Source organism: Elgaria multicarinata, chromosome 13 (assembly GCF_023053635.1).
Source record: "Elgaria multicarinata webbii isolate HBS135686 ecotype San Diego chromosome 13, rElgMul1.1.pri, whole genome shotgun sequence".
NCBI classification, from domain to species: Eukaryota; Metazoa; Chordata; class Lepidosauria; order Squamata; family Anguidae; genus Elgaria; species Elgaria multicarinata.
The window spans coordinates 35,064,791-35,091,380 of record NC_086183.1 but is presented as its reverse complement, the minus strand read 5'-3'; the positions used below and the strand labels follow the sequence as shown (position 1 = coordinate 35,091,380).

At 56.0% G+C, this 26,590-nt stretch overlaps 2 protein-coding genes across 2 annotated transcripts; one reads left to right on the top strand and one right to left on the bottom strand.

Annotated features, from left to right (window-relative positions):
• The first annotated feature begins 2,356 nt into the window (after positions 1-2,356).
• Positions 2,357-19,365, top strand: ITPKC (inositol-trisphosphate 3-kinase C). The gene is made up of 7 exons (XM_063140417.1): positions 2,357-2,467; positions 15,931-16,030; positions 17,111-17,324; positions 17,458-17,662; positions 18,095-18,196; positions 18,434-18,505; positions 18,670-19,365. The coding sequence occupies exons 1-7, from the start codon at positions 2,360-2,362 to the stop codon at positions 18,871-18,873; spliced, it is 1,005 nt and encodes a 334-aa protein (XP_062996487.1). The 5' UTR covers positions 2,357-2,359; the 3' UTR covers positions 18,874-19,365.
• A 1,620-nt stretch (positions 19,366-20,985) lies between these two features.
• On the bottom strand, positions 20,986-26,538 carry ACTMAP (actin maturation protease). Its single transcript, XM_063139787.1, has 6 exons — positions 26,372-26,538; positions 25,085-25,153; positions 23,623-23,747; positions 23,256-23,385; positions 22,909-22,979; positions 20,986-21,852 (listed from the first exon to the last, which is right to left on the bottom strand). Exons 1-6 carry the CDS (start codon positions 26,536-26,538, stop codon positions 21,512-21,514), a joined length of 903 nt encoding a protein of 300 aa, XP_062995857.1. The 3' UTR covers positions 20,986-21,511.
• Between the last annotated feature and the right edge of the window lie 52 nt (positions 26,539-26,590).

Below are 26,590 nucleotides of genomic sequence, written 5' to 3'. Positions count from 1 at the left end.
CCAGGCAGAGAGCCACACGGCGGCCACAAGCATTGGGCAAAGAAGCCGCGGCCCTCGTTCCTGGGGTCAAGGCTTTCTTTTCGGGCAAGCCTGCCGCCCCTTTGCTTGGCAACTGCTCTGGGTTTGGGAAGTGAGGGAACACTTTGGCCTCGGGCTGCTGTGATTTGGTTCAGCAGCTGAGGATCCTCTCCTGGGATGGCTGCTGCTCTTACTTGCGCGCTGGCTGCCACCTGTGCGAGAGCTGCGGCGGCACCGCTCCGTATCACGAGACGCACCGAGTTCTGCCTGCAGACGCGGCACTTCGGTTTACAATGCCGTAAGTCTCCGCTGGGCTTCCATCCAAAGTAAACCAAACTCAGGTCCATCTAGTCCAGCAGTTCATATTGTCTGGTATTGGGTGTTCTCCTATATTTTATTGTACACTGTTAATAATTTTTGTGAGCCACTGTGTGTATTTTTGATTCCAAAAGCAGCATCCTCCCCCGTCCTTTGTGGGCCAGAGCCCATCCCATCCCATACAGCTGGCGAGTTGCATCATGCCACACAAAATCTCTTGCCCAGGCTTTAAAAGGGGGGTGGATAAATTCCTGGAGGAGAAGGCTATCAATAGCTACTGGCCAAGAGGCAGCTGGACAACCGTCTGCCAGGGATGCTTTAGGGTGGATTCCTGCATTGAGCGGGGGGTTGGTCTCGATGGCCTTGGAGGCCCCTTCCAACTCTACTATTCTGTGATTCTATGATTGTTGTGTGCTACCTCCAGTATCCGAGGCAGTAAGCCCGTGTGCCCCAGTTGCTGGGGAACATGGGTGGAAGGGTGCTGTTGCACCGTCTCCTGCTTGTGGGTCCCTGGCCGGTGGCTGGTCGGCCCCTGTGGGAACAGAGTGCTGGACTAGATGGACCCTTGGTCTGATCCAGCCTCAGGGCCCTTCTGATGCTCTTGTGTTCCTTGTCTTCTGTAAGGGACAAAAGGAAAACTTGGCAGAAGCACTCATGTTTTCAATGCAGAAATGGGGCTTTCTGGAGAGAAAATGCATATTTGGGTGTTTATTGCCTTTTTAAAAAAATGCATTGAGGAAGTGGGTGGCACGTTGTTTGGCTCACTCAGCTCCGTGCTGTGAGGGTCATCCTGTCCAGGCAGACGGGCCCTGGCCCTGTGTTTCCCAAGGCCGGTGGTGATACGGCATTTGCTGACACCAGGAGGGATGGCCCAAGGCTGCCCTGACGCCAGAGCACCAAGGGAGGAAGAGCGAGTGACATCAGCCCCTACGTGAGGCATGAGTCACCTGGGCTCATCCCGGAGCAAGAGAGGAATGCGGCGTTACTGGCAGGAACCAGAAGGCGGGGAGAGTGACTGTCCCCCAGGGCACCCAGTTTGCTTCAGGGTGTGCAGAGGTGGGGGGGGAGACTGGAGAAATACCTAAGGACACAAGAGGAGCCCGGCTGGCTCAGACCAGTGGCTGAACAGGTGTCTCGACGGGGAGCCCACAAGCAAGGCATGAGCGCAAGTGCCCCCCCCCACCCGTTCATGTTCTCTAGCATTCTGCCTCAACGCTGGAGCCATCGGGACTAGTAGCCATTGATGGCCTAACCCTACAGGGATTTGCCTGGCCCCCTTTTAAGGCTGGCCAAATTAGCAGCCATCACTGTATCTCTGTGGCAGCAAATTCCACTGGTGAACTTTGTGCTGTGCAAAGAAGGACTTCCATCTGTCTGCCCCAAATCTCCCACCGTTCAGCTTCGTGTGACGCCTCATTGGGTTCCAGGATTAGGACCACCGGAGAGAACCCGCTACATCGGCTCTCTTGGTAGCAGCAGAACTCCAGAGCTGTGGCACGATCCTGCACCTGCTTACGCTGAAGTCGGCCTCGCTGTGTTGAATGGGGCTTACGCTCTGGTAAGCAGGCCTAGGATTGCAGCCGCTTGGCTCCCTGTAATGGATGGGGAGGGCTCCACTGGGAAGCCGCCGTCGCCCGCGGCTCCCTGCAGCAGCCTTCCCCCACCTGGCGCCCTCCAGATGGGCTGGATCACAACTCCCATAATCCCCACCCAGTGTGATGGGAGTTGTAGTCCCACACGTCTAGAGGGTTCTAGGCTGGGGAAGGCTGACTGACCATGCTTCCGGCGGGGTAGGTCTCCCCTTCGCACCGTGACAGGGATCCCTGGAATGGAGGGGGCGAAGCCGCGAGGCCCCCTGGCTCTCGGCGCTGCGCTTGGGCTGGGCTGGGCTGGAGCGCGCAAAGGCGGCGGCGGCGGCGGCGGCGGCTCCACCTCCCGGGGCGGAGCGGAGCGGAGCGGAGCGCGCCACTGGGGCCCGCGCGGCTCGGGCGGCGGGCGGCGGCGGCGGCGTCGAGCAGCGGCGATGCGCTTGGACACAGCGGCGGCAGCAGCAGGCGGGGCGCCGGCCGGGCAGGCCCACCTCCCGGCCGGACACGGCTCCGACGGCGCCGGGGACGAGCCCGAGCGGCAGGTAAGGCGGCTGCGCAGCCCCGGCCGGACTCTCGAGAGAAGCCGAGCTGGCAGCCTTGCCTGGCAGGGGCCAGCCCCAGCCCCAGCCCCAGCCCCAGCCCCAGCCCCAGCCCCAGCCCCAGCCCCAGCCCCAGCCCGAGCCGCGCTTCCTCGCGAGTCAGGGGCCCCGGCGAGGCTTCTCCCCGGCTTCAGGCGCGCTCGCTTCTCCCACCAAGGGAGGCCCGTGCAACTCGAACGGGCTTACTTCTGAGGAAACCGGGACTCTTGGGACGCTGCCGTGGTTTTATGCTTGGCGCGCGGTTGGCTCCGTGCAGGAGCTCACAGCTTCCCGGCCCGATCCTGTTGCGCGTTTACTCGGAAGTAAGCCCCACGGCGGTTGATCGTGGGTACAAGGCTGCCCCCTTCGTCCGATTCCCCCACCCGCCCCGGGGAAAGTATTTCAAGGCCTGCTTGGGATCTGCTGGAAACACGCGGGCGGCCTTTGCTTCTTTCCTCGTCTCTTGGGAAGGGAGTAGTTGGCCGTGCGGCGCGTACTTTGCCCCTGCGCGGGTCGGACCCTTCCGGCAGGGCGGGGGGCATAGCTGCGGCTGCGATCCTAGGCACCCTTCCCGGGGAGTAAGACCCCTGGCACCCGGTGGGACTGACTTCCGAATAGACCTGTGTAGGACTGCACTGCAAGGCTGCGATTCTGTACCCGTTCCTTTGGGAACAAACTCCACTGAGCGCAATGAGACTTACTCTTGAGTAGGCATGCGTAGCATCTCGCTGTAAAATGCTATATTAAAATGCCATGCATTCAGGAACATATAGCACACCCATCATAAACAAATAGCAGACCTTTTCGGTTGTTCTTAAATGACAGCATTTATTAGATAGCTCTACAAACTTACTTGGAAGCAAATCCTCTCCAAGGCGGCGGGGAGTTACTTCTGAGTAAGCCTCTTGGTATTGTGGTGTTAAGCACATTTCAGCTGTTGCTGTATTGATGTTTTCGAGAACGGGAGGAAGGGGAGGAACGCCTCCTTGAAAAGCTGAGGCTGTTGATCCTATAGGGCTGCTGTGGGTTTCTGAGACCGTGTGAAGCTCTGTGAACCTTGAAATGCACCCGCCCCCGGGTTATTATTGATTGGATTTATCAGCCTAATTTTACCAAGAGAGGCTGCCAGCGCTGGCCTTTATGCATCTATTCAGAAGGAAGCCCTGTGGCATTTGCTCAGAGAGGGGATTGCAACCTGCACCACTGAGCCGCAAAGGCCGGTCAGCCCTCCAGGCTCTGGAGGGGAAGGAGCCATTGGGGGCCAGCCCAGGAATCCCACCCAGGAGGAAGCGCGCTCTTTGCATTTAATGGGCAAAGCGAAGCGGCCAGGAGCCCAGTCTCGGCCCCTGACTGGAAGGCGCCCGTGGTGGGAGGCTGAAACGGCAGCTATTGCCTTGTTCTGGGAGAGGCGCGGACGTGCTGCCGGCCGCCTGACCCGGGAGGGACCTGCAGCGGCCTCTGCTGCTCCCGGACCAAAGCCAGGCGGAAGCCGGGCGGGGTTTGCCCTCGCGGGGGGCCCTGAGGTCTGCTTGGGCTTGGTGCCGGAGACCCGCTCGCTCGCTCGCTCGCTCTGTGCTTGTTGTGGGGACGCCCATCGGGCTCTCGCATCGCAACGCAGCCGCCAGCCCAGCCGTGACTCGGGTGAGCTCTTGCACAAGCTGTGCTTTAATGCATCGCTTGCAATATGGCACACACTGGATCTGGCCCGCTTCCTATAAATACGAATTTCCCCATCCCCTGCTCAACACTTCTTACTCACGAGAACTTCTGAGGTGACTAACAATAGAAGAATCGTCACGACGCAGCCACTGCACACGGAAAATGTAAACAAGCAACAGATTACAATTCAGCGAGAGCAGCAAAACCCTCTGAAAAGCTCCAGGAAAAGCGGCACCTTCTCCTTTCCTTTCCTTCCCTTTCCAAAAGCCACGTTGGGGGGAGGGGGAGGAGATGCCCCAGAAAAGGTTCTTTTGGTGGTGGTGGTGGTGGTGGTGGGATCTTTGCATTGCACAACTGTTGCAACTCCTCAAGTCCTTGGGTTTGTTCAGATTTGGGGCACATGTGTGGCTGGGAGTGGGGAGGAGAGACTGGGGATATGGAAGTAGGTTTTCAAGCTCTTTTTTATCTGTTTAATAACTTTTACTGCAGCTCCATTTCACCATTAGAGCAACCTTGTGGCCACGTTTCTGTATATTATTATATTTATTTGTCTCCCGCCTTTTGCCCAATGCTGGGCCTCAAGGCGGCCAATAACTAATGCTAATAAGGCCCTCCTGTGATCCCCTCTTCTCCAGTGTCATAGATTAGGAAGGGGTGGGGGTGTGACCAGAGAGGAGGGTCTTGCCAGCGGGCCCCTCGCAAATTTCGAGCTGAGCTGAGCTTTTGACCTGAGTCTGCCAGCCCCATCGCCCTGGCTCCATCCTTTACAGATGAGTGGGGCGGGGGAGAGAGAGAGAGAAACTTCCCCACTGCCAGGTTGATCCCGAGGGATCAGGGGAAGTATAATGATCCCAATCTAATCATAGTCCAGGAGGTGGCAATGCTGCTGCTTAGCCAGGCCTGGCCTCTGCCTGGACAGTCGGCATCATCATTGACTGTTTCCCAACCTCTCTCCGTCCCCCACATCGTGCAAAATAATTTGTTCCCTTGACTCAGTGAGTTATGGTTGTGCAAAGTGTTTCCATCAACCTGAGAGCTGAACATTGAAGTAAAAATAATGTTTTCTGATCAGTTTGCAGTCACACTTTCCTGTTTTTCTAGAAATGTGTTTCAAAACAAAGGTCTCAGCCTTAGCAAGGAAGAGCAGACAAATAGGCACATTTGACTACCCAATATTTTCCCCTGTTGAGATGAAAGCAGAGCATCAGGGTTTCCCCTGCTCCTCCTCCTCCTGTCGTTCCAGGAAATAATTGGTACCTATTTTAAAAAATTAGTTGACATTGGCACTTTTAAACCACACAATCAGACTGACATGTGACTTCTTAAACCCTTGAGTTTTGCTTGATGGAGTTTCACAGGAAGAAGCCGAAGTGGCTTCCAGGTCTAGCCTTGCATGTTCCCCTTCCTGCCGGGTGTGGGCACCTTCTGAACTCTGGCACTTACAGTATGAAGTGCACATGTAAGTGTGCATGCGTGTGCACGCGTGCGTGTACCTGGTGTTTGTGGTAGGAGACTCGGCAGCGTCTGATATAAGCAAGAGGAGAATAGGGGCCTCAGAGATGTTGTCTTTAAAAAGAATACCCATATGTGACAGCTGGGCATATTTTGAGTGTTGAGAAGTGGCCATCCCATCACAGGGCTGTACTGCTATAAATTAATTTGTGCCTTTTTTGCCCTGGTCCGAGATCTAAAACTGCTGTTTCTGGATTGTTTACTGTTCTGAAGAAAGAACCATGAAGTTCTCAGGGAGTCTATATTGACTTTCATCTGGTTGATTATTACGTTGCATGGAGTTCTTCTGAGCATGTGCAGAGCACCTTTCCTTGCCCACCGTGTCGCCACATTCACAGGTCTGGGATTGTGGGCGGGCTTCCAGGCAAGGCTTGGGACTCAGCGCCTTGCCTCCCCCCCCCCCCCCGCTCTCCGTGAGCAACTTTCTGGATGCTTCATTTGCTCCAGGTGGAATTGTTGTTGTTCACTTTGCCACAGAGGACAAGGAGGAGGAATGCATTTCCTGCCAGATGAATAATCCTCGCTTCCAAAGGCGGCCGAATGCCTGGCTGATTCACGCTTTCGCTCCCTCTTTGCTGGCCTTGGGTCTCGAAGCACCAAAACCAGGACCGACGTGGCCTGGAACTGGGATTTTTGAAGCTTGGGCTGACTCACCCCATGGCGGCGGAGGGCAAAGCCAGTACTGGAGAGGCCTGTTTTTGATCCCACGTTGCGCCCTTACTCCTCCGCCTGACTGGGCTGTTGCAGCTTGTTTGGGCAGGAACTGCAGGGAAACGGAGGGGACTTTCTGGTAATTCCTGGAGTGGTGCGGCACTAATCCGGTCCTGGTGAGGAAGCATCCCGAGGCCAGTGTGGGGAATTTGCTCCTCCTGTTCATTTATTCAAAACAGTTCTTATCTACCTTTCTTCAAAAGGGTCCCAAGACAGGGTGAGTAAGGCCTTTATACACAAACATGTAAAGGCAATAGAATAACAACAGGAAATAAACATAACAGAATGCTGCATTCAATTAAGAGCAATAGAAAACAGACTGAAGCATAAAATCAGCGTAAAACGTCCTCTAAAACGCTTGGGCAAATAAAAAAGCCTTCTCCCCCTGGTGCCCCGAAGTTTGCGGGGCCTGTGCCAGTTGAGCCTCTTTGGGGGGAGAGTTCTCGAGTTGAGGCGCCATCTCAAACAAGGCCCTCACCTTTGTAAACACAGCTTTGCTGAAGAGGGTCCTCAGAGGAGGAGGACGTCTGCAGACCCCGAGACACGGCCAGACTGTATGTTTGCCGCTACCACAAAAGGCAGTGGGGCCCGCTAGCTTGGGTGGATTTTTCTTTTAAAAAAGATCAGTGGACTGATGGCTGAATCTCTTTGCAAATTCCCATGGTTCAGATTTTCCTATGTATAAGAATGAGACTTCAAAGGCTCAAAGGACGGGTTGAGGCAGACAGAAGACATCGCGAAGGCCCAGGGCAGATGAGCTGTGGGAAGACTTTCGTTTTCCCTCCTCCGACTTATAAGAATTTGGGTGTTGTTTAAACAGTCGCTGGAAACAAAGCTCTCTGGTTCCATCTGCCCTCAGCCCCGAGAGCTCGTTCACACAAGGGAAACTACCGGTACATCTGTGTCATGCAAAGGGAACCCCTGGGGTTCATGATTATGGGCGTGAGCCAGACAAGGGCACCGCTTTGAGGAGATCTGCCAGGAAAAAAGTCTGTGTTGGTGTTTTTTTTAAAAAAAAGGCCCTTGCAACCTTTTTTCACATCTTTACATTTATCTACTACAGATTAGTCCAGTCTATATTTTCTCACTGCTTCCCAGGTGGTTGCATTTTCGAAGTTCAGTGGTGCGTTGGAAAGATGAGATTGCGTGGCGAGGCCCACGAGGAGGCCTTCTGCCCACCAAAATAAGCGGGGTGGGAGTTGCCACTTTGACACGGGGCGGGAGAGAAGGAAGAGTGGCAGCCCTGGACTTCGTTGGATCTGCTCTCGTTATGCATGTCGGCCTGAGAGCTTTGGCCATTGGGTGACTTGCAAGTGGGATAAATCTTCATCCCTGCCACCCTCTTGGGCGCGCTGCTCTTCCTTTCGAAAGGGGAACAGGATGAATGCAGCCAAACCAGGAGTGCTCCTCTGGGCTTCACGTCCACTTCTTGCACTCGTGCCCACTGTCTGGGAGTAGCCGTGCCGACGGGGGTGGCAGGAGCAGGCTCCGCAGGAAAAGGACTCGGGTCTCTGGGCTGGTCTTTGCAGCCTCACTTCGGCTGCTGGTACCTAAAGGCTCTAGATGGGTTTGCAGAGCTGCCACCTCAGCTTGCCAGGCCGGCTCCTCTGGCTCCTGGGCGGTCCACCACCAAACCACAGCTGTGCAGCTCCCGTCCAGCCGTGTGAGCAGATCTCTTTGGTTGCTGAGGTGCCTCTCAGTCTTCTGGGGTCCCTCTTCCTGTGGGGGTGTTTGCAGCAAAGGCTAAAAGCAGAAGGGCCCCAGTTCAATCCCTGGAGCTGAGGGCGGGCGACTACAGCGATTCCACCATGAGCTGTTAAACTTTCAGTCTGCTTGATAATCTGTGATTCAGTTAATTGTTCTGTTTGCAGAGCAGGATACCGAGAGAGATCAGCTTTGATCTGCAACAAAATCTGACACTTGCAAAATCCGCATTAGGCTGCGGCCTCCAGGCGCTTCGGAAGCCCCCTGCAATGGCTTCAGGCACACAGCCGCTTCCGCACCTAGGAAGCGGCCTTCTGCGGAGTCCAGCGCTTGGTCCACTGAGGCCAGCACTGTCCATACGGAGCAGCCTCCCGCCTGTGGGTGGGGCTTGCCAAAGGCTTTGAAGAGTGGGGGGGAGGGAGGGAGGCAGCAGCAGGGCAGGCGGGGGCAGCCCCCTTCGGCACCCATCGCTTGGCTCCCCACTCGTTCCAGGGGAGATGAAATCGTCTTGGTGGGGATTCTGCTGTGGGTCACACAAACAGGGCGAGAGAGATGTTTCTGACCCATAGATAGGACGGTGGGGCAATCAGCCCTCTTCTGTAGGTTGGAAGGGCAGCTTCCTGGGCTGTGATGCTCTAACTTGCATTTGTGGTCAGCAGGAGGTTGCTGGCAGTTCAAGGCAGCTGCGTCGGACCATTGAGGGGGGGGCGCCTCAGGGCCCTTCCCATTGCTGCAGAAGGTGCCGGGATCAGGTGCAGGGGAAGCACCCTTGCAACCGCTGCAATGTGGGGTTTCTGCCAAAACTTCCAACGTAGTCAGAGTTCATTTGCCTTGGACGATGTCCCGTTGGCATCGGAAAAAGCTCTTAGGCTTCAGATGGGCCATGGGCCGCTTGTGGCTTCCAGGTGTGTAAATGCAAGCAGACCACAACAGCACAGGTACTCAGCAAGACGGTTGACCCCGTGATTGATGTTAGCAAGCCGGAGTGACACCCGCCCATGTCAGGGGAGGCCCGCCCTCTTCCATGGAGGCTGCCGGGGCACCGTCAGTTCCATTTCCCTCTGACACATAAATGCCTCCATGCCTTCTCACACATACAAGGGTAAACATTAATTGCAACTTTGGGACTGCCAAGCTCGCCCTCTGTGAACTTTTCCATGGGGGAAATAAGGCCCTGGAGAATGTTCTGCCCCACATGACTGCGAGGCATCCTGACCAGAGGGAGAGCCCCGAGGCTGCCTAGCCTCCCATTTCCCACCATGGCAGCCACGTGCCACAAGGAAGGCCACGGGCAGGCAGAGCAGGGCTCTGCCGTCCCTGGAGCTGTATTCAGAGGAAGACCGCTTCAGATGCCGGAGGTTGCCATTAAGCCCCCAGGGCTGCGTCCTCGTTCCCATCCAGTTGTTCCGTGATGTAGGCTAGTGGAATTCCCAATTCACGGGTGCAGAACTGAGGCTGAGAGAGAGATTTGCTCACAGCGGTGGAGAGCATCTGTGGCAAGAGGGAGTGCTCTAAACCCACTCCTCTGGAATGCAGCTCCAAGTCTGGAATCTGCAAAGTAGGAATGAGCATGGCCAGAGTGCATTTTCCTCACCGTTGTGGTACCCACAGCTGGCTTCCATGCACCTGGAAGGAGGTGGAAAGGGAGGCCCTGGTTCCTAGTGGTTTGAACTCCCGCGTCTGGGTCTCTCGCTGGGCGATTTACTTGCTTCTGTAGTGCTAATAAGTGCAGAGGCTGGGGTGGGGGCTTCTGGCCTTTCTCTCTCCCCCCTCCTTCCCAGTGCCAGACTCTTGCATGCTGAGGAGTGGCAAATTCCTCTTCCTGTTTGAGGGCGAGTCCCGAACCAGGTGGGGCAGGGCTGTGTGTGCGCCCCTTCCCCTGGACTGTGTCATCTTGCCAAAAGCAAGAGTTGCTCTGTTCCCTCCACCCACAGCCAAGCGCAGCCTGTCGGCCTCGTCACCCAGAGACTGAACCCAGTTCTCCTGGATTACAACAGAGCTGCCTCATGCGCCCTCTTCCTCTCTCTTCCTTTCTGGTTTGCTGTCATGGAAACTTACTTGCAAGATCCCCGGTTGCTTGGCAACCTGCTAGCATCATCATTGCCCGTCTCCCCCCCCTTTCAGAAAGAGGGAGGGGCATCGCGTGCCGTAAATATTATGTCGAGCAGGGAGTGGTGAGGGAAGCGCATAAAAGCTCTGGCCCTGCGCACGCCACAAGCCCAGTATGCGGCCCTTTCCTCTTGCTCCAGAACTGGGGCTTCTTTGTGCTGCGGGCCTGGGGCAGGCCATGAGGAAGCTGGACAGCGGCTCCTGTCGGGTGAGTGTCCACCGCCTCGTGATGGGTGGCCTGGCCTTCCTTGCGCCTCTCCGTGGCCGGGCTTGTCTCGGGCGGGGCGGGGCAGCGGGGACAAGGGGCAGGGCGCGCCTTTGGAACCTCTTTTCCCTGCTGGGTGGGGGGCCCGAGGGAGCAGCGCGGTCTCTGGCCTCGCCGCCTTTGGAGAGGGGCCGTGGCTCCGTGGTAGAGCGTGTGCTTTGTATGCGGAAGGTCCTGGGTTCGATCCCCAGGTAGGGCTGGGAAAACTCCCGCCTGAAGCCCCGGCTGCCAGTCGGTGTTGACAATACTGGGCTAGATGGACCAGAGGTCTGTGAGCGTAATCAGCTTCCGACGTTGCTCTGTGCCACTCTGTCCGTGCGCAAACCGTACTTCTGTGGCATTTAAACTGTGATCTGTGTAAAGTTGTCGCTGGTTTCTGCCTGGGATTCTCATCTGGCTGGGAAGTTGTGCTTTCTGTGTGTTGGGGGCCAGTCATGATGACCTGGTGGTGTGCACTCTGCCTGTGCCCAGAGGCAACCTCCTGATTTGCTACCTGAGTTATCTTGGTGCGATGAGCTTTCACCCTGAAACTTGATGCTGGCACGGATGAAATCCTTCCTCCAAAGCCTTTCTCTCTCCCTCCCTCCCTCCATGTAGCACTCAGAATGTGTCACTCCCTCGAGTAGTGGTGTTGTGGGACCGCGGTGGCCTCTTGCCACACAGGATTCTGGCTGTACGGCTTGAAGCCTTTGGTTAGGAAGCAGGTTCCACGGCAGCCAGCAGGAGGGCAGACCTCGGCATGTGGGTCTGTTCCGCTGAGCACTGCGCGCCCCTCATTATCTGTGACCCCCTTTTGCGTCCTTGGTGTACCAGGGCTTGTGCGGTGTCTCCGTAGCTTCTGCTGTGTTCTCTTCCCCCAAATTCTGGTTGGCGTTCCAGGGGTGAGCCTGCCACGGCCAATAAATAGGTTATGGGGCTCAGCCCAGGCTCAGTGGTGATGCTGGGAGTGGGGTTCCTCCCAAATCTTGGGCAGGCCTCTGAACGAGAGAGCCCTTGAAACGCTGGTTGCCGCTGCCCCTGGCATGGCCCAGTTTCCCCACGCAAATGCACTGCCGCTCTCTCCTACGGGCCCATGAGGCGTGTTTACAAAAAGACAGGGGGGAAACTTGGCAGCCGTGGTGCCTGGCGCTGCCCGCAGCCCGCCCTCTGCCCGCCAGCCGGCTGAACCTGTCCAGGCAGGTGGTGGAAATGCTGAGCTTTCTGCCGCTGCCGTTTCCCGTGAAGATCTATCTCTCCCCGCTCCCTTTCCTACCAGGCCCAAGCAGCTCTCTTGTCCAAGTGGGTGGCGATCTGGATGGGTGATTTTGGGGTGGGGAGAGGGAGGGGGGCTTGTGCTATGGCAGCGGGGGCCCTCATTACTGATCCACAAAGCAAAGTTTGCAAAAGGGGGTGCATGGGGGGGAGGCTGAAGCTTGCCTGGCGGCTTCCTGGTCTTGTGGCTGGTGCTTCCCCAGGTCCAAGCTTAGAGGGCTCTGGCTATCTGGGGTGGGCAACTTGTGGCCCTGAGATGTGTTGGCCCCCCACTCCCATTGTGCTTCTCCATTGGCTCTGCTAGCTGGGGCAGATGGGAATTGTAGGCCACACATTGCCCACCCCTGGACTAGATCCTTGACAGAGAAAGGAAGGCACTCTGTGTATGCTCAGAAGCAGCCTGATTGAATTCTGGCTCATATTGTTGTAGGATTTGAGCCCTGGCCCTGGAAGTGGATTCTGGCACTAAACTCTGGCTCAAACTGCCTCTCCCCGGCTGGTTGTGACTAAGAAGCAGAGGGGGCCCTTGCCCAGGAGGGGGCCCTCAGGCGTGGCTGAGAGGGACAGAAAGGATTGGACCAACCGATGGAGAAGAAACACCCCCCCCCGAGGCCAGTGCCCCTTGGCCCCTCATGTCCTCTTTTTAACTTAACAGTGGTCCACCCTGACATTTTCAAACTGAGGGTGCTTTTGAGCATGCACAGAGTGCCACTCACCAGCTTCCTCACTGAGGCCCCCTAACCAGCTCCATGCCACCTGGGCGGAAGGCTTGGCTTCCAAGCAGGCACGAACCACAGCACCTTTTTGGTCTTGGAAACTCTGCACACCTGGCGGCTGATCTTTGCTTCTGAGCTGCGGCGGAGGCAGTAAAACCCCAGCGTGTGCTCACAGTGGAAACTCTGCGTCACGCTGTGGTTTCTGCCTCCGGCGGGGTGGAGAAGCCTTCCAGCGAGGTGAGATACGTCCGGTGTACAGCGGGCGGGCGGGCGGCATGAGCCAGGAGGGCAAAATCGGGGGGGGACACACACCTTGGCCTGACTGGGGGAGCCCGGGGCAGGGGGGCTGCCCAAGCGGGAAGAGCCCTGCCTCTGGCCAGCCCCGCTCCCAGGGGCTCTTGTTGGGGGGTGGGGAGGGGGAGGATTTCCCAGGAGTGGCCTCAAAGCTCTGGAAGGAATTGCCAGCGGGGTGTGTGTGTGGTCCCTGTGCAAAGCCCTTCCTGCCTTTCATTGTCCTGCTTCAGCCTTCCTGGCTGGGAATGTTGGGGCCTGTAGTAGTGCAGTCCACCTGGAGGGCACCAGATTGGGGAAGGCTGTGGTGTATGAATAACGCCCATTTTTTTAGTTGAGGCGTGGCGATAGTGGGGCGACACAGGCTCTGAACACGAGACCCGGCCGCAGCTACTCCCCGTTCAAGCCAAGCACCACCGCTTGATACGCCTGAGGCAAGGGATAAAAACCACCTTCCTCCAAACTACGTGGAGAAAGGGGTTTAAATGGAGAAGGATTTTAATATATATAACAATGCGCTGTGAGTTATATCTGCTGAGGTGAATGATTGTCAGAGTGGGTGTTAAATGTGTAAACTTAAGATGATAAATGCCAAACAGACACGTGGGATTTTTGTGGTAGTTTAAAAACAAAACAATCAAAATTTATTTTTAAAAGTTCATAAGCTTTGTTTCAAATAACAACATTTAAAAACCTTTTTGAAACCTTCCATACAATCCTGTCACTCATTCACATACACGCTTTCCTTTTTCTCACACAATCACTCTTGAACTTTCTTTATTCTCAGTATTGATTAATATACATCCACTACGTGCACACCACACTCTAAAGACACCACTCACTACACTGACCCTCAAATTTCCCAGAACTTAAGTTCCATAAACACAGAGAGCACTAACACTCTAAGAGTCCCTAACAAGTCCCCCCGAAAAGTTTTCTCAATCCCTTCAGTGCTTCCCTTATATATCACTCCTCCCCCCTCCCAAGACATTCTAACTCCGCCCACTCAGGCCAACATTCTAAAACCACAGACTTACAAACCGCAGACATACATTTGGAATTGACTTGTGGGGTGTAACGCCACAGATAGTCCTGCTCCTGGTTCTGCTTGTCCCACAGCCTTGCCCGTGCGCATGCGCAGGTGGGTGGGGAAGCCCAGGAGGAGCCTGCGCGCCCCCCCTCCTCCTCTTTCCTCCTCCTCCTCCTCCTCCTCCTCGCCTCTCACTTGAGAAACTCGGCTTCTCCCTTTAACTTTTATGCACCGCCATTGGGGTCCCTGTTGGCCCCCCTCGAGCAGCATCGCCCAGGTGCCACTTTGGGACTGGGCCGTCTGACTGGCGCCAAGCAGGCCCATTTCATCCTTTTGAGCAAGAGCCTGAGGGTCGTTTTGGAGAAGGGCGGGCAGTGGGCGTGGCCAAAGGCAATGGGAGTGGGCACAACGCCAGCATCTTCCTGCCTGTAGCAAAGCCTTCAACCTTTTAGCATGGGGTGGGGGGAATGCGCAAAAGCCGGGAGACTCCCAAAGGATCAGTGGTCAGGGGGGAAAGCAGGAACCACCCAGTGATGTGGGGGGGTGCCCCCTGGCCTAAGGTTTAACACCCCTGTTTATGAACCTCCCCCCCCCCCGTCCCCCCACAGGCCCTTCTAGTGCAAGCTCCTTAGGACAGGCATAGAATCATAGAACAGCAGAGTTGGGAGGGGCCTACAAGGCCATTGAGTCCAACTCCCTGCTCCATGCAGGAATCCACCCTAAAGCATCCCTAACAGATGCTTGTCCAGCTGCCTCTTGAATGCCTCTAGTGTGGGAGAGCCCACAACCTCCCTAGGTCACTGGTTCCATTGTCGTACTGCCCTAACAAGTCAGGAAGTTTTTCCTGCTGTCCAGCTGGAATCTGGCTTCCGGCATTGGTCATGAAAGACAAACTGAACTTAATATTACCTAGGATTCAGTGCTGGAGCCTCTTTCCCAAACAGTCAGAAACAGAGGAGAATATCTTTGATCATATGCAGAGTGTCTTTTTGTTCACCCTGAGCAACAGCTGGAGTCCACGCAACTGGGGTTAGGGGACACAGCTTCCGGGTCAGAAGGCGAGAGCCGCCAAGCGAACATGGGCCCGGCCTCTCTCTCGGCAACATTAAGCGTTGTGGGAACCAGGGATCTCTTCGCACTTCTGTAACGCGTAGAATTTCCCTGCAAAGCGACATGCTGCATTACATTATATAAAAATGTAATAAATAAATAATAACATCTCAGCCCTGCCCCTGTGGGCGTCTTGCTTGGCTTTCAGCAGTGAGTGTGTGGGAGCGGGACCGCCTTCTTGCTGCTTTTGGTGGGAGATACGGTCCTTGTCTCACCCTCCAACAGGGGATTTGGAGATTAAAAACTCCGCGTATCACATGAGCTTGACTGGAGGGCAGCTCCGAGGGCCACAGAAGAGATGGCTAGCAGGAAGATGCTCTGGAAGCACCCAGAGTCCCTGCATGCCAGCTGTGTGCCAGGATCTGTACAGAAGCCCCAGGACCTCTAAGCCCGTGGGGAACACAGGCAGGAGAGTGCTGTTGCACTTGTGTCCTGCTTGTGGGTCCCTGGTCGAGAGCTCTTCAGCCACATATTTGAACAGAGTGCTGGACTGCAGGGACCCTGGGTCTGATCTGGCCTCAGGGCATCTTTGCTCTGGACCATCTGCAGACACACACCCTTTTCCCCGGCCACAGCAGCAGCAGCTGTCTGCCTGTTTTGGCAGGGAGTCTTTTCTTTCCTATCATATAACTGGAACTTCGTACCTAACCTCTGAGGGCAGAGCCAGGTGGAAAGGACCCCTGCTCCTCAGAGGGGGCTTCCTGCCCTGTTTCAGAGCAGCTCTTTCTGTACTTGATGAGAGTCGGTCTTAGGTTTGCACATTCCATTGTGCAGCACTGTCTACTTAATCCATACATCTCAAAGGACTATAATAGAGCAGTGTGTGTGTGTGTGTGTGTGTGTGTGTGTGTGCATACGTACACACGTGTGCGTGTGTGTACTTTTCTCTTCCCAGCAACTGGTGGAAAGGGGTCACATTTCCCCCGACTGGTGGAAATGTGCCTGCACTCCCCCTTCCTCCTTGGATTGCCCCTAAAAGGCCCTGATTTTTCTGAGCCTTTGGGGCCACTGCGGAAGGGCTCCTCCCCAGCCACTCACTGTGCGCTTCTCCTTTTGCTTTGATCTGCAGAATAAGCCGTGGAAGAAGTTGAAAAATATGGTGCACTGGTCGCCGTGCGTTGTGTCCTTCCGAAAACGCTACCCCTGGGTGCAGCTTGCTGGCCATGCAGGTAACCATGGTGGTGAGAACAGTGGTGTATGTGGTGGAGGGGGGCAGAAGGGGGAGCTCAGCCATTTGCCACAGGGAGCGAATGCATGGCAGCACTTTCTCCAGGGGCTGCAGGTAGATATGGGGAGCCCATTTATGGGTGGATGTGTGGGTGGGTGTAAGCAGGCAGTGCTGTAGCTCACGCTCAGGGCATCCCCACCCAGGCATTTCCCCGCTAGCCGAGTTAAGAACGACTGTGAAACTCTAAGGGTCCGGTTGCTGAAATTCCAAGTTCGTACTGCTCAGATAAGACTACTCCTGCTCAGAAGCCATGGGGCAAACCCCTGTTGGCTGCCCTGCATCACAGCACTCCTGTTTCCTCTTCCTTTCATCTCCTCACATCCTGCAGTATTCAGTTATATGAACAGGCTGTACAGTCGGAGTGCAAGTAGTAGAGAGGCCCAGGGAAGACGTGCAATAGTGCCCCTTACTAAGCCTCTGAGCAAGCCAGTATCCAGGTATTCATTGGTCCTCTTGGAAACATGCTTCATTGTTCCATACTGGAAAAGAAAACGTCACTTGGCTGATCTGTTTTTAAGAGAGTGGTGCGGAGGCTCAGGGATTCTCCTAGCCCAAGATAGTTTCAGTGATGGGCGTCAGCGAGGGCTGATGTGATGTGAGCTTACGGACGAATCCCTCGGGGAAGGGAACCTGAGAGCGGCGAGGGGAAAATGTTGCAGGCACAAGGACCCCTGTGCCGCCTTCCCACCCCGCAACAAGAGAGAGGGCCTTCTCTGTGGTGGCCCCCAACTGTGAAACAATCTCCCTGATGAGGCCCGCCTGGCGCTGACGTTATTTTTTTCGGCGCCAGGTCAAGACTTTTCTCCCAGGCATTTAGCAATATGAAATGAGCCTGGGTCTGTTTTTTTAGGCTCATAGTCTTTAAAGTCGTTATAGTGGTTTTAAATGTATGTGAATATTGTATATTTTTGTGGTTTTTAATTTTTGTATATTGTTTTAAGTGTCTTGATATTATGTAAACCACCCACAGAGGGTATACAAATGCAGTAAATAACAATAGCACCTTCTCTCTCCTCGGCAGGCAACTTCAAGGCGGGGGATTTTGGGCGCATCCTGAAGAAGTATTGCCCCAGTGAGCAGCAGTGCCTGGAGCGCTTGGCGTGCGACACGCTGCAGCCTTATGTGCCGGCCTACTATGGCATTGTGGAGCACGACGGGGAGCCCTATATCCAGATGGAGGACTTGCTGTGCGGCTTCGATGCCCCTTCCATCATGGACTGCAAGATGGGCGTCAGGTAACCCTCCTCTCCTCCCTTCAGCTGGGAACGGCCAGCTGGCGGCAGCCAAAAGGTCATCTAGGCTGACCCCCACCCGAGAGGCTGGGCCACATTGGTGACGTTGTGCCTCTCTCCTCCCTGCTCTGTGTAGGACATACCTTGAGGAGGAGTTGGAGAAAGCCAGGCAGCAGCCCTGCCCGCGCAGGGACATGTACGACAAGATGGTTGCCGTCGACCCGGCGGCTCCCACGGCCGAGGAGCACGTGCAGTGTGGCGTCCTGAAGCCTCGCTACATGCAGTGGAGGGAGACGCTCAGCTCCACCGCCACGCTGGGCTTCCGCATCGAGGGGATCAAGGTGAGGAGCAGCAGGGATGTGTGTGCCCATGGGCGTGTGCTCCTGCGGCTGAACCTGCCAGCGCTGTTCCCTGTGAGTTCCCAGCACCAAAGCCCGCCGACGCAGCGGCCTGAGCAGTTCGTTCATCCGTCAGGGACGCCAAACTCTCTGCTTTGCCCTGCTGCTGAGCCGCCAGGAAAGTGCATTGAGGTGGAAGAGCCTGGAAGAGTGAGGGTGGCGGCATTGCATAGAGGGCAAGACTTGGTGCAGCCCAGGGGACCCCCCAGCTCCCCCCCCCCAATAGCCCAGCAGCTCAGTCCGTCCGTCCGTCCGTCCTCCGCGTTGGCGTGTCCCTCTTGCCCTGCTCATCCTCGGTTCCTGGAGGCAAAGAGTTGCTCTAAGACTCTGCCCGCAGTCAGGCTGACTTCTTCTCCTTTTCCTGTCCTCTCCCAGAAAGCGGACGGCACCTGCAGCACCAGCTTCAAGAAGACTCAGCAGCCAGAGCAAGTGGTGCAGGCCTTCTGGGACTTCGTGGATGGAGACAAAAGCATTCTGGTGAGGGTGCAGCTCCTGCCCAGTGGCGCGGGCGGCTGGCGCGCCTTCTATGGCTGGGGGACGGGAGCTGTTGTGGGGGCTGGGACCCAGCTGCTGCTTTCCAGAGGCACGGTTGGAAAGGCCGTGGGGCCGAGGCCCGGCTTTCCCAGTTCCTGGAGGAACTGCTTGAGGCAGCCCTTCTCCCGCGGGCGGGCTTGTGGCCGTCTCTCCCCCTAATGTCGCCTCCTCTCTCCCTAGCCAAGCTACCTGGAGCGCCTGCAGGAGGTGCGGCTGGCCCTGGAACAGTCCGAGTTCTTCAAGGTGCACGAGGTGAGTGTCCCCCCGTGGGGCGAGCGGGAACCTCCCGAGCTGCTGACAGGCGCTCCATGAGCGGGGAGCCCTTTGCCCAGCGCCACTGGCTTCCCGACAGGCTCCCGGCCGTTCCTGGGCCTCCACGCCCCAGGCTGAATTCTCTCCTTCTCTCTCGCTTCCAGGTGGTAGGCAGCTCCCTGCTCTTCGTCCATGACCAAACAGGCCTGGCCCGGGTCTGGATGATCGACTTCGGCAAGACGGTCCCACTGCCTGAGCGGCAGACCCTGACACACCGGCTGCCGTGGGTGGAGGGGAACCGTGAGGACGGCTACCTCTGGGGCTTGGACAACCTCATTGCCATCCTAGAGAGCATGCTGGGAGAGTGAGCCAGCCGCGGCCCACCGGGCACCCCCGGCGCAACCAAAGACAAGGCCTGCCCCACCGGCTCGGTCCCCGTGGCCCTGCCTTTAATTTATTCAGCCAGATATGCTACCAAACCTAGGGAACCCCTGAGAAAGCTTGGAGCAGAACCGGAAGGTGGCCCGGTAGGCGCCAGAAGTGCTGCCGTTCCCACCATTGACCCCACCCTGCAGCCTTGGGAAAGGACCCTGGTTTGGCACAGCCAGAGTTGCTGCATCTCCAAGCTGTTTATTCTAGCGATGGACGTGGCTGGGGCCTCAGCTCTGCTCTGGGGTTTCTGTGTCTCTTGAGAGCCGCTGTGTGAAGCGGAGAAGACTTCCAGGGACCAAGAAGGAGCTTGCCACAGGAGCCAGGACGGAGTGGAGGTCCTTGGAGGCCCAGTTTAAACACAGGTGTCAATTGGTGTGTCGATCGTAGCATTTCTAAAGACACCTCCCAAGAGCTTCTTAACAAAGACATTGGGGCGGGGGGGGGGAATGGGGAGTGATGCTTTTCTAATGCTCCTCCCCAAATCAGCTGCACCCAGATCCAAAAGATGGGCTGTCATGCTGATAAAGGATTTGGTCTCTCTTGGGGGGTGGGAATGCCCAGAGACCGACAGGGACCGTGACTCTCGAGCAGCCAACTTTCCTGGCACCTAAATCGCTGACTCTTGGCTAAGACACGTGGAACCAAGCCAACTGCTGTACAGTCGGGGGCCTCTGCAGGTTCAGCAAGAGCCATTTTTCAATCCCCCCCAACACTGAGGGGTTTTCAGAGGCTGCGTTGGCCCTGCCAGCTGCCTCCTCTACGGTGCTGAATTTGGAACAGTCTTCAAAAAGGGAACATCTCTCTTGGGTGGAATCTCCCACTGGACTTCTAAAGCAGTGGGGGAACCATCCGCTCAGCTCCACCCCACTGAAGAAGGGAGCAGCTCTCCTGTCGTTCATGTGTGTTTTTGCGTGTGTCTAAATTTTGAAAGGTTGAAACTTTTTTAAAAAGTACGTAAGTGACGTATAGCGTGTCTTTTCATCTTCTTTCAAATGTGAATGCTGAACCGGTGTGACTTAACACTTCTGGAAAAGCTCCTTTACTTTGGGGACCAGGTAGCCCAGCCCATGATCTGCCCCAGGGGTAGCAGAGGCCACCTGTCACGTTTCCTGAAGCGACTCCACAGGCCTGGTATTGGGAGGGAACCTGGCAGCCGAGACGGGGGCCTTGGGAACAGCTGTGACCTACAGACCTGGCCAGCCAGGGCCCAAGTCTGCCCCAGCGAGGCTCTCAAAAGCCCCCGAGCGGTTCCCCTCTCCACCACCCCCTGCTGTGGGCCGGCCCTCCTTCCAGGCAGTTGGATCTGAACTGCTCATCTCTACTACTGAGGTTTCAAAGGTCCCAGCAGGGAGGGGCCGGGAGGTGACCGTCATCCTGGCGTCCCACTTTGGATGGAACAAGGAAGGAGACACTATTTTGGGAGCCTGCCACAAAAGCTTCTTGTTTCCTGTCGCCATGGACAGAGCCCCTCCCGAGGAAGGGGACAAAGGCCGTGGTGGAGGGAGAGAGCTGGAAATAGCGCCCAGGCTGGCTGGACGCCACTCAGGCCCTGAACAGGCCTCCTTCCAGGCCAGAAGCATCTGGACCAGCTGTGCTGGTTTACAAAATCAGCCACCGCCACAGCACATTTCATCCGGCGGGGTGGGGGTGGGGGGAGAAGAGAGGGCATTCTACACCTTGGAGGTAATACTTTCATGCATTCTCCCACACCAACATTTTCTGCTGTTTAGCAATTGCGTAAACACTTTTAATTTCCAAAGCACTTTACAACCCTTGTTTTGTTCACCATCAGAACAAGCATGAAGTCCTTGTTTTCATTGTACAGATGGAGGGGCTGAGGCGGAGGCAGCCACTTGCCCAAGCCAGCCCTGACACACACACAGACCCACTGCAGAGGCAGGGCTTCAGCTGACATCCAACCCCCACCCCCACCCCCACCCCCACCCCCACTATACTTCCTCTCTTCATTAATTAATCCTTTACATTTCTATACTGCCCAATAGCTGAAACTCTCCAGGTGCTTTACCAAAACAAAACAAATCCTGGACCAGAGAGCGCCTCACACTTTTAAGGTAGTTTTGGCAACAACACTGGATCTAACAGACACTTTGGAGTATAAGCTTACCTCTCTCCCTCACCCCCACAAGTAACTTATTCCAGAAAAAGTTATTGGCCTCAAACCAACTTGGCTTTGAAACGAAGGAAATTCCAGACTTCTTTTTAAGCCTCGTGCTATTCCTGGAATGCAGCAGTGAAGGGCTATTGACTCTTCCTACGTGCACCGGCCAGGCTGGTATCTGTGGCACGGCCCAGTCACCCCAGATGCAAACATGGCCCTTCGCAGTCCGTGGGATTCACCGCTGTTGTGGTTCTAGAGCAGGAAAGGCCTGGTCCTGCCAGGCAGGAAGAGTGGCTAGCGCGCACCTCTGGTGCCCTCGGCAGAACCCTCCACATGCTCAGACAGGAAACGGGCCTTTTGCTCACGCAGATATCCGCCTTCCAGGTGAGACTTTGGAGGCGGAGCTCACCCTTTAGCCCAAGAAGCAGTCTGCGCTCCTGCACTCTTGCGCCTGCTCAGCAGGAACGGGAGCCCTGCGGCGGCCCCGGCCACAGCAGCACGGCTTTTCCGCACAGCCCCTCCCGCACGCCCCCGGCGGGCACAACGTAGACCTTGCCGTCGGCCGCCCGCTTGGGGCTGAAGTCCGTCAGCTGGGCGTTGCTCCCCTGTACCTGAGCGTAGCTCCACAGCTGGTAGCGGCAGCTCTTGCCCTGCTTGCACAGCAGATACGTCTCGGCCACGGCCTCCAGGGGCGGGAGGGGGGCGGCCGCTGGGGCGGCGTGGAAGAGCCCTGGGATCTCCTCATCCTCCTGGCAGGGAGGCAGCCGGAAGCCGCCCTTCAGGCCAAGGAGAGCTCCTGGGGAAGAAGAGGACAACGCGAGTGTCACCCGGGCACGATCCTCGGCCCTCCCGTCGGGCTGTGAACGTGCAGCCCTGCACCTCAACTGGCAGCCCTTGGCCCACATGGGCCCATTGGGCCCCCTGGCCCAGCCTGTCCTCCCCAACAGCATCCCCCTCCCATCTTGTGCTGTCCTTGCATCGACAGCCCCTTCCCCAAAGCCTGGCAACTGTGTGATGGGCAACAACGCTGGAATGTTGTGCTGTGTGGTTTAAAAAGGGGTGTCAAAGGTGGAGGGCGGGCCACTTCTAGTCAAGTTTGTTGGATTTTACACCTCTGACATGCAGCTGAACTTGAGATTTTGACTCTGCTTGCATAAAGACGTGCCAAAACCCACGCTGAGACTTCAAGATAAAATCATGCAAATAATAACCATCATGCAATCCACCCAGGGAACTTTTTGTTGGGCAGATAAGAATAGATATTAAACAAACAAGCATAGAAAGAGAAGAAACTGGGATGCTGTGAAACTCCAGCTCTCATGCTGTCTGGGGCTGATGGGAGCTGGAGTTCAACAACATCTGGAGGGCTGCAGGTTTCCCACCCCTGGCTTAAAAGCACAGGAGGGGAGGAAGGGAGAGATTTCCTCCGGAACACGTGGCCCAAATAGGGAGATGGTTTGACAGGCTGCAGGAGGTAGCTCTTGGTACTCGGTGGGGTGGGGGAATTGGCGTTCCTGGAAAGGAGCCCTGAGGAGCTGGGCTTGTGACAGCAGCACGGTTGTGCCCATACAGGTCCTGTGAGGAGAGGCAGCCTCATTTGCCCCTCCCGCTCTCCGGGGCCAAATGGGAGGCTCCTTACTCAGGCCTCTCGAGAGGGCTGCCCTTCCCCTGGGGCCCCCAGCACAGCAGCCTGGGGATGACTGCCCCCTTGTGGGCAGAGCTCTCATAGCCCATGGAAAGACTTTCCTTCTCTCTAGCCTAGTTATGGAGGGAGAGAGGAAATAGCCAGGTACAGAGCGGCTCCACCAGCCCCCTTCACCCTGCTGGCGACACAGGGGGCAGCGAAACGTACCCGAAGCGATGGCCCAGTGAGCCTTGTAGCCGCGCCTGAGGCAGGGCTCGTGATTGGAGTCCTCATCGTAGCTGAGCCGGAAGTTAAGGTCTGGCCTAAGAGACTCTTGCTCAAATGGGAAGAAATACGGCGGCTGGCACTGGCCGCTTCTCTGGAGAAGCTGCTCTCGCCGCTGCCCTCCACTGTTCGCCATAGGGGATGCCGGTGAGAGGCTGGGTGGAAGTGGGGAACACCCACGGAGCGAGGCAGGCCCAACGTTTCCCTTTCCTCTTTTGTCCTCCCGGGAGCCTTGAGCAAGGAAGTACACATGGTAAGTCCCCGCCCCAGCGTTCCGCCCAAAAGGATACGGTATCAGCACTGGGAAGCCGGTGCAGAGATGCCGAAGGATCCTTTCCTGGCTCTGCCCCTCCAGGCCTCCAGAAAGAAGTTCTGTTTTGCAGGGGAACACCCCCTCGGCCAGCTTCGCCATGTCAGCAGCTGAAGTGGGCAGAAGCAGAAGAGAGAAAGGGGTTGCTGGGGCAGCTCTGGCATAGTCCCCGGGCAAGCAAAGCCCCCAGGCCCAGGTCAGGCTCATGCAGGAGGCGGGGATCTCTGGGAGCAACCAGACTGTGGGCTAAAATGCTTCCAGGTCCTTTCCCTGCGGACCCAAGACAGGCACAATTTTGGCAGGTTTGGTTTGCAGGATACATCCGCTGTGCCACTTCAGCTACCAACCTGAGAACATTTCCCCCTGAGCAGTGTAGCCCCGTTCCAAGGCCACCTGCACAATTTTCTCCAAGGAAACGGCTGTGGGCAGAGAGAGCAGCGCACCTGCCATCCACAGGGCCACCAGACCACACCTGGAGGAGGGAGAAAGCCAGAAAGGTCGCACTGCTGTGCTAATGTCCAAACAATAAAGTTCCTTTTAAAAAAAAAAGTCTTCTACAATCATATTTATAGCAGCGAAAACTGTTTGCCGGTGTGATACCACCCATTATTTTGCACAACATTTTCTCCTACAAGAAGGAGTGGGGGGGGGGGGAGGGAGGGAAGAGCAAAATGCAAAGCTGAACATGAACCCCCACCTTCTCTGAGCACTGCTCAGCATCCCCTTCTGGATAGACCAACAGTTCTTCACATACTTTTAAGCCTATCCTCGTAGCCACAAAGTCTCAGAAACTTCCTTTAAGTAGAAGAAAGCCCATGCTTTTAGGATACTGTCATCTGTACTCGCTGATAAATTTGGTGCTTGCTATGATGCAGCTATGGCAGATTCACAGGGTTGTAAATAAGGACTGAGCAGGGGGTTGGACTCACTGGCTTTGTAGGCCCCTTCCAACTCTACTATTCTATGATTCTATGATGTCCTTCCACTAGCAGAAGAGTCTCGTGTGGCGCAGAGTGGTAAGCGGCAGTTACTGCAGCCGAAATGCTCCCCACAGCCTGAGTTCGATCCCAGCGGAAGCTGGTTCTCAGGCAGCTGGCTCAGGTCGACTCAGCCTTCCATCCTTCTGAGGTCAGTAAAATGAGTACCCATGTAGCTGGGGGAAAGGTAACTCCGACTGGGGAAGGCAATGGCAAACCACTCTGCTACAAAAAGTCTGCCAAGAAAATGTCAGCGAAAGCAGCCGTCTCTCTAGGAGTCAGCAGTGACTCAAGTGCTTGCACGAGAGGTTCCTTTCCTTCCTTCCACTAGCAGAACAGACATTACTGGCAGAACAAATCCCCCCCTCCCCTAATAGCCCCCCTAAATCTGCTCTGGATCCTCCGAAGCTGATTTAGGGAGTGTGTGGGGTATGTGTGCAGGGAGGAAAAGCCCCGTTGCGTGAGTGGTAGTCCACTTGTTTAACACTGGATTTAGTCCCCAGTCTTGAAGCACCCCACCTAGACCAGAGGGCTTGGACCCAGGGTGAAATCCCTCCTCCACAATGAAGCTCACTGGGAGGGCTACACCCCCACCTCTCTCTTAACCTTACAGGGCTGTTGTGAGGATACAGCAGTGTTTTGCGTTGCTTGGAGCTATTAACATCATACACATATATCTCAAATGTGGCTTTTTTTCCTCTTCTTTCCTTTGTCGGTTAGTGCGACATATGAAAAGGATTGGAGTGGGGGACTGTGCTGTATAAGCGCCTATCTACTCTGCAAGCTATTACCACACAGTTCCCTTTTACAGTAAAGAAAAATCAATACTCACTGGGGACCCTCCTGGATTAAAGAAGGGACAGGGTTGTTCAGGAGAAGCCACTTCAAACGCTCGCTAAAACTGGAACAGAGAGGGAGAGAGAAAAAACAGTAACCTTAAGAGCCACTTAAGATCCTGGCTCAACATTACCAGCACTTTCCCCCCCTGCATAATTAACAAGGCGCTGCACATTTCTCATCCCAAAACACTTAATGGGGAGACTCAGGAAAACGGCTTCAGCTGTAGCTGCCTCGGGGTGGGGTGGGGTGGGGTGGGTGCTCCTTGGCTTACAGGAAGTGGAAAGGAGGGCAGTGTGGAAATGGAGAATCATGGAGACAAAATGGAACACCACCCACATTCCAGGGAGACAGAACTTCTGCAATTAGAACATTTTAGTTATACATTGCAAATGAAGCTGCGGTTGCCCAGGGTATCATATATGCAACCCCCAAGTCATGCCAAAAGCTGACTTGGAGAGGAAAGAATGACGTATCATGTAGCAGCGTTTAGGGAACCCATGACCGAGGGAGGTGGTGGGCTCTCCCGCACTGGAGGCATTGAACAGGCAGCTGGACAGCCATCTGTCAGGGGCGCTTTAAGATGGATTCCTGCACTGAGCAAGGGGTTGGACTCGATGGCCTTAGAGGCCCCTTCCAACGCTACTGTTCTACGATTCTATGAACTAAGCAGGCTTCAGTTACACAGGACACTTCTTCTGTCCCAAGTATTCAAAGCAAAAATAGATAGTGCATGGCTGCCCAGACACACCTACAACGTTTTTTTTTAAAGAAGAAAACCCAGGAAGTGTAAGCAGACGCTGTGAGCACCATCCAGCACTATACAGCGCCAACTCCCCCCCCCCTGCAGACGTCAGAACGTATGTGAACATCCTATAACACCACAACCACTCGGCCAACGGTGCTTGGGCCTTTCAGATATCGGTTAGCCTTGCTGAGAAAACTCCACATATGCACACACACACACCCCGGGCTGGCTTTGTGTTTTTCTTCTGAATATCCAGCCTCAAAAGAAAAGAAACTAAGCAGCACAACCCGCCTGATTAACCTTTGCGGTGCCAACTGAGGCGTGTACAAACCCTCCCCCCAACCCCGCTCTCTGAAGCCACTTTCCAACCACACATGCCCGCCAAGGTGACCCAAACTCTCATCTTGGTGGGGGGCGCAGGTGGGGCTTCCCTGGTCGCCACCATCGCCTGCCTGCCTGCCTGCTTGCCTCCCTCCCCCGGCACAGGCGTGATGCCACCCTGTCCCGACACCCCGCTGGGCGGGGACTGCACACCTGGCCTTCCTGCGCCTCAAGAGCTCCCGCACGCCGTCCTGCTCCCCGGCGGCCGCCTGCTCCAGCGCCGCTTTGAGGAGCTGGGCCCCTCGTGGCCCTGGGGGCGGCGGAGGAGGGGGCGGCGGGGCCGGGGGAGGGGGCGCGGCGGCCCGCGGGGCCTGGGCCATGCCTGGCTTCCCAGGGGCACTTCGGCGGTGGGGGGGGTCCGTGGGGGGCTTT

What these genes read in the sequence shown, in the direction of transcription:
- ITPKC (XM_063140417.1), top strand. Translation starts at nt 2,360, where the DNA reads ATGCGCTTGGACACAGCGGCGGCAGCAGCAGGCGGGGCGCCGGCCGGG. An exon ending in TCCGCATCGAGGGGATCAAG is followed by an intron (nt 17,663 to 18,094) that starts GTGAGGAGCAGC and finishes GTCCTCTCCCAG; the next exon opens with AAAGCGGACGGCACCTGCAG. An exon ending in ATGGAGACAAAAGCATTCTG is followed by an intron (nt 18,197 to 18,433) that starts GTGAGGGTGCAG and finishes CTCTCTCCCTAG; the next exon opens with CCAAGCTACCTGGAGCGCCT.
- ACTMAP (XM_063139787.1), bottom strand. Translation starts at nt 26,538, where the DNA reads ATGGCCCAGGCCCCGCGGGCCGCCGCGCCCCCTCCCCCGGCCCCGCCG. An exon ending in TTGAGGCGCAGGAAGGCCAG is followed by an intron (nt 25,154 to 26,371) that starts GTGTGCAGTCCC and finishes TCTCTGTTCCAG; the next exon opens with TTTTAGCGAGCGTTTGAAGT. An exon ending in TCAGGGGGAAATGTTCTCAG is followed by an intron (nt 23,386 to 23,622) that starts GTTGGTAGCTGA and finishes TGCCCACTTCAG; the next exon opens with CTGCTGACATGGCGAAGCTG.